We start from the raw sequence: 5,804 nt of genomic DNA, 5'->3' as shown, positions 1-5,804 counted from the left end.
TTTAGTGTATATGTGAAAGAAACCCCTTGCCATAATCTATTGATTGTGGTCTTTGTGTAGGATGACCTGGTTGTAACATGAGATGTACAAGCTGAGATTGATGAATTCAAGGAGAAGGTGAACTCAAAATTGAAGATGTTGATCTAGGAATTCTCAGGTATTTCATAGGTTTGGAATTTGTAACTCTTCCAAAGGAATTTTTCTTCATCAGAAAAGGTACATTTTTGAAGTTATAAACATTTTGTTTTCCTTAAAAAGTTGTAACATTGATAATTCAGTAATGAGAAATCTTAATTTCTCAGTCACAAAATCTTTTCATTACCTACATGAGTATTCTATCCTAGACCCCCATAAGATAAAAGTTAACTATCATATAAAATTGAAATTTATATAAATAAATTACATGACCGTGACAATATAAATGTCTTTAAATATATGACCATATTTCTAATTTACAACTACTGATTTAAATTATAGTTTACCATTATTCTATATGCGTTTTTATTTTGATAAGTATTTATAATTTTTTTATACCTTTTTTTTTGTTTTGGTAAGTATTTATAGCATGAATAAGGACACATACTGAATTAAAGGGAATATTTCATTTTTATTCTGGACAGGAAAACAAATAAATGAACATTTAAGAAAAAGAAAAATGTAAAGACCAGGAAAATAATAATTATATATACACAAGTGTTTGACTCCTTTGTTAAGGCAATTGAATCCTATACTCACACAAATATAAATATAAATATACAATAAAATAAAACAAATAAGGACAAAGATAATAAATATTAACAATTGCGTGTAAATGATCTCTTTTTCCAAAATGAAATATCTCCATTTACTCAAAAATCGTCCATATTCATGCATAAACAGTCACCTAAATACTGATAAAAATGAATATGTACCTAAATATGATGAAGTCTACGAAATACACGAGACCACAAAAGTGAACATTATTGGATAAAGCGTGACGCATTTTAACCCAAATAATTAGACTATAACTAAACACTTTTGTTTGTGTGATATATATTTGCCACTGCGGTTTGTAGTGTTGGTCGTATTTTGCAGTACACGGTTACTCTCTACAAAGGTTGAAACACCTTTCCCATGTGCTACTAATAAGATTGCTCAATTCTACTTTTATGAACTTCCATTCCTTCTTCCTATGTTCTTCTCTTTCTTTCTTCTCAGCAGTTTTGGTTTTCAGTTTGATGGGTCTCTTGAATTCTTGTAAGTTTTAACTAATACTGATTATTGGTTTCTCCATGGATGTTCAAATATTATTGTATTGTGTAGTAAGAGAAAGCTCACATTTTTAGTTATTTATAGCAGTTTTCTTCTATCAGAAATTGTAATCTTGCTTTGATAATATATACTGATATCTTTTGTTCAAATTTGCGTTATATTATGTCTTGAAACTCTATTTCTGATTGAAGAGTGCTGAGGGATGTAAGTAACTCCTCTGATGGAGTTTTGAGTTTTAAATGGGTGTTATTATTTTCATCTGAAACCATGATCCACAAATTTAACCTTCACGTTACTCTCAGTTTTTTTTTTTTTTTTTTGCTTTAAACTGTGTTATTTGATTTTTTTGTTTGATAGCTTTTAGTTTTTTTTCCATCGTATCCCATCAATTGTAGTGTCATTTGGTAGTGTGAAAACTCTGCCTTCACTCCTGGAAAAAGAGGAGTGGGAGAAAATTGTAGCCAATCCCAATCTTACAAACTTTTTGTTCTGTTATAGAGATTTCTTTTTTTCTGTAGCTGCTTAGCTTTTTCTTAGTGAGAAAGTGGAATATGCATTCCGCAAATAATGGTGGAATATGGTTTCTGTTTGGTGTTGCTATCATGCGGTAGGCTTTTAGGGTGATTGTGATATCATTACGCGCATGCTGCAAAAAGGACAAAAGAAATTATGTGTTATCCGAAACTAATCCGACACTATTTGTTGTGGAAGTTTGAAATTAAGGGGTCCACTTTTATCTATATCAGATTCTAATCTTCTATCATTGTTCCTGTTTCTATTAATTCCAAATATCCCAATTGACCAATTCAATTTACAATTTTGTCTCCTTGTTTCTATGGTGATTATTATCACCTATTCACTTCTCTCAGGAAGCCAAGAAATTGATTTTTTTTTTGCAGGTGACTGACCCTTTGAAGGGATAACAGAGAAAGAAGAACCAGGGAAATTGGATTTACACTATGGAAGAAGATGGCATATACACAAGAGACGGGACCATTACCATCTCCAGAAAACCTGCCAACAAGAAAAAGACTGGAAATTGGAAAGCTTGCTATTTTATTCTTGGTACTCATTTCATTTTGTTAATTTCGTTGTCTTAAGTTGCATAATATTCTGAAATTTAGTGCATATGCTTGTACTAAAACAAGAAGATCCTAAGGTTTAGTTAAACCATTTTGTGGCAGGAAATGAATGTTGTGAGAGATTAGCATACTATGGTATGAGTACAAACCTTGTGAACTATCTTCAGGAACGTTTCAACCAGGGAAATGTAACCGCTGCAAATAATGTCACAACCTGGTCAGGCACGTGCTACATCACACCACTGATTGGAGCCTTTCTAGCTGATTCATACCTAGGAAGATATTGGACAATTGCCTCTTTCTCAGTTATCTATGCCATTGTAAGTTCAGAAAATTTTATTCTTGTTTGTGTCCCATGTTAACATTTAGTTTTCACACTTCTTTGTGTCCTTGTTTCTTGAATTCCAATTATGTTGCTTTCAAGTTTCAACTCAATTTAGCGAACAATATCTTCAGTTTCATATGTTTTGAGAACAATGACATGAATAAGCTTTTGTGAATGCATGTTTGTATACTATGCAGGGGATGATACTTTTAACACTGTCTGCTTCTGCCCCTGGAATAAAGCCATCATGTGATGCTCATGGCTGCAATCCAACATCAGGCCAAACTTCAGCTTGCTTCATAGCACTCTACCTGATAGCTCTTGGAACTGGTGGCATCAAACCATGTGTCTCAGCTTTTGGTGCAGACCAATTTGATGACTCCGACAAGAAAGAGGCAATAAGGAAGAGCTCTTTCTTCAACTGGTTTTACTTCTCCATCAATATCGGTGCACTTGTTGCTTCTTCGGTATTAGTTTGGATACAAATGAATATTGGATGGGGATGGGGTTTTGGAGTTCCTGCTGTTGCAATGGTCATTGCAGTCATATTTTTCTTTAGTGGTAGTAGACTCTACAGACTTCAAATACCTGGAGGCAGTCCCCTTACAAGGATTTGTCAAGTCATAGTTGCAGTCTTAAGGAAAATCAACATTCAAGTACCAGATGATAAGTCTCTTCTTCATGAGACAGTAGATGTAGAATCTGTCATCAAAGGTAGCCGCAAGCTTGATCACACAAACCGCTTCAAGTGAGTTGTCAAAGAAACTTCTAAATGAAATATTATTTACGTTATAGCTAGTAAAGAAAGTACTTTCCTGATATGGTTGAACTTGAACATCTCCCATTGACAATTATGCATGTTCTATATATTCTTGTGTCTTTTCTGAACACAAAACATGTTGATGATTCCATCTAGGTGTTTGGATAAGGCAGCGGTAGAAACCCAATCTGACATTAGCAGAGGTTTGCCAAATCCTTGGAGGCTTTGCACTGTGACACAAGTTGAGGAACTAAAATCTGTGATCTCTTTACTCCCAGTCTGGGCATCATTGATTGCATTTGCAACTGTCTACGGACAAATGAGCACCATGTTCGTTCTACAAGGCAACACAATGGACCAGCACGTTGGCCCTCACTTCAGAATCCCATCTGCATCCCTCACCATTTTTGACACACTAAGTGTCATTTTCTGGGTTCCTTTGTACGACCGCATCATTGTTCCATATGCAAGGAGGTTCACAGGCCACAAACAAGGGTTCACACAACTCCAAAGAATGGGAATTGGCCTTGTCATCTCCACCATAGCCATGGTTGTTTCTGGCATTCTGGAAGTTGTTCGCCTTGACATTATCAGAAAGAACAACTACTATGATGTTGAGACCATCCCCTTGTCAATCTTCTGGCAAGTGCCACAGTATTTTATTGTTGGATGTGCTGAGGTTTTCACCAACATTGGTTCCTTAGAGTTCTTCTATGGTGAGGCACCAGATGCCATGAGAAGCTTTGGTATGGCTCTCTTTCTTACAACTACTGCCGTGGGAAATTATGCCAGCACACTGCTTCTCACCATTGTTACTAAGATTACCACAAGACATGGAAGTCTTGGTTGGATCCCTGACAATCTGAATAGAGGCCACCTTGATTACTTTTACTGGCTTTTGACCACTCTCAGCTTTCTCAACTTTCTTGTATTCCTTTGGATTGCAAAGAGGTACAGGTACAAGAATGTGGCTGCAAAATAGCTTCAGGTTTGACACCTCTGTTTGCTGCAGATTGCAGATTGTTTAGTACTTTTTATATTGGAATTGCATAAATTTCTAGCACAATTATTTTTGTACATGCTATTTTGAATGTTTTGGTATGTTAAAAATAGTTCTGTTAGTTTTTTGGATTCTTTTTCCTTTTAACTTACGTGTACATGTGGAGATTTGATCCACAACCTTTTGTGCCAATTCAGTGGGTTTGGTCTTGAGGTTTCTGTTACCTTTTTATATTAAGAAGAAAAAGTATTAAAGTTGATAAAATAAATAGTGCATTCATTGGATCAAATATAATTTATTTGACATCTGAAATTTTGAATTGTCTCTTGTTTTCTATACTCATAAATTAGATAATCTAAATATAACTTCATGCTTAAGCCAGAAGGATGATAGAACTCTCAAGGTTTATATTAAGAAAAAGGCCAAAAATAGAAGTTAAGAGTCAATTAGGAGGGAGTTAGACGGTTAACAGGAGTTTAAGAGAGATTATGTTAGAAGTTAGGAGACTGTTATAACGCCTGTGGGTTATATATATATATATATATATATATATGAGTTAAATATGTTTTTAGTCCCTGAAGTTTCACTGATTTTTGGTTTTAGTCCCTGCATGAAACATTGATAGCATTTCATCCTCTAAGTATGATAATTCTTATTATTAGTCCCTACAAACAGACTCCGTTAGTGTAAACAGTGATGTGGCTAACAGCACAACCACGTAGTCTTCCACCTTCACTCACCATTGCTTGCCACGTTGACATTGGGATTTAAAAAATTTCCTTTGCACGTGTGTCTGAGATGAATTAGGGATCAATTAGGGTTAATTTAGGGCAAATTGGATTTTACGAATTGGGGAAAAGTTAGTTGTTTGAAAGAGTATTCGAACTCGACAGGTTCACTTGTTGTTGTTGTTGAGCATTGACCGATTTTCCAAAATACCCATCTCTCGAAACAAAATCAGAAAGATGCTGATGATGGTTTGTTTGTCTTAGCTCGAAAGATTGCAACCCAATACTCGAAGGGTTGGTTGAACTCAGAGAGAGTGAAAGACCTTGACTAGGCCTTTCGTTACCTTCACAAGGGAACACGCACCTTAAGGAAGAATCATCAAGCATTAGCCTGTTCTCTTGCCACGGGGCAGAATCATGGGCACCACCGACTATTAAATTTTCGCTACTTGTTTCAAAAATCCCTGATGTGAAGTCTTGCTTATTACTATACTCGTGCTGGTTATAAAAATTGCANGAGGACTCGTTCATAGTTTTGGAAGAGGAAGGACCCGCGTGTTGACTTGCTTTTCCGCTGAAGAAACTTTTCCACATGACCCCGTTGCTTTCACTGTGTGGATGAAGATTCTTGGAAAACCCTATCATCTCCATGCCAGTA

The 5,804-nt window shown here is 35.5% G+C and overlaps 1 protein-coding gene across 2 annotated transcripts; it reads left to right on the top strand.

The window, feature by feature from the left end:
- The first annotated feature begins 1,004 nt into the window (after nucleotides 1-1,004).
- On the top strand, nucleotides 1,005-4,630 carry LOC106772563 (protein NRT1/ PTR FAMILY 8.1). 2 transcript variants are annotated; one of them, XM_014659053.2, is made up of 5 exons: nucleotides 1,005-1,096; nucleotides 2,151-2,316; nucleotides 2,436-2,653; nucleotides 2,856-3,406; nucleotides 3,575-4,630. In XM_014659053.2, exons 2-5 carry the CDS (start codon nucleotides 2,211-2,213, stop codon nucleotides 4,398-4,400), a joined length of 1,701 nt encoding a protein of 566 aa, XP_014514539.1. In that variant the 5' UTR covers nucleotides 1,005-1,096; nucleotides 2,151-2,210; the 3' UTR covers nucleotides 4,401-4,630. The 2 variants fall into 2 exon arrangements, with proteins under 2 accessions (XP_014514539.1, XP_014514538.1); XM_014659052.2 differs by lacking the exon at nucleotides 1,005-1,096 and adding an exon at nucleotides 1,103-1,236.
- The last annotated feature ends 1,174 nt before the right edge of the window (nucleotides 4,631-5,804 follow it).

Source organism: Vigna radiata, chromosome 8, assembly GCF_000741045.1.
Source record: "Vigna radiata var. radiata cultivar VC1973A chromosome 8, Vradiata_ver6, whole genome shotgun sequence".
Taxonomy (NCBI): Eukaryota; Viridiplantae; Streptophyta; class Magnoliopsida; order Fabales; family Fabaceae; genus Vigna; species Vigna radiata.
The sequence above is the reverse complement of the archived record's forward strand: the minus strand, read 5'-3'. Positions and strand labels throughout refer to the sequence as shown.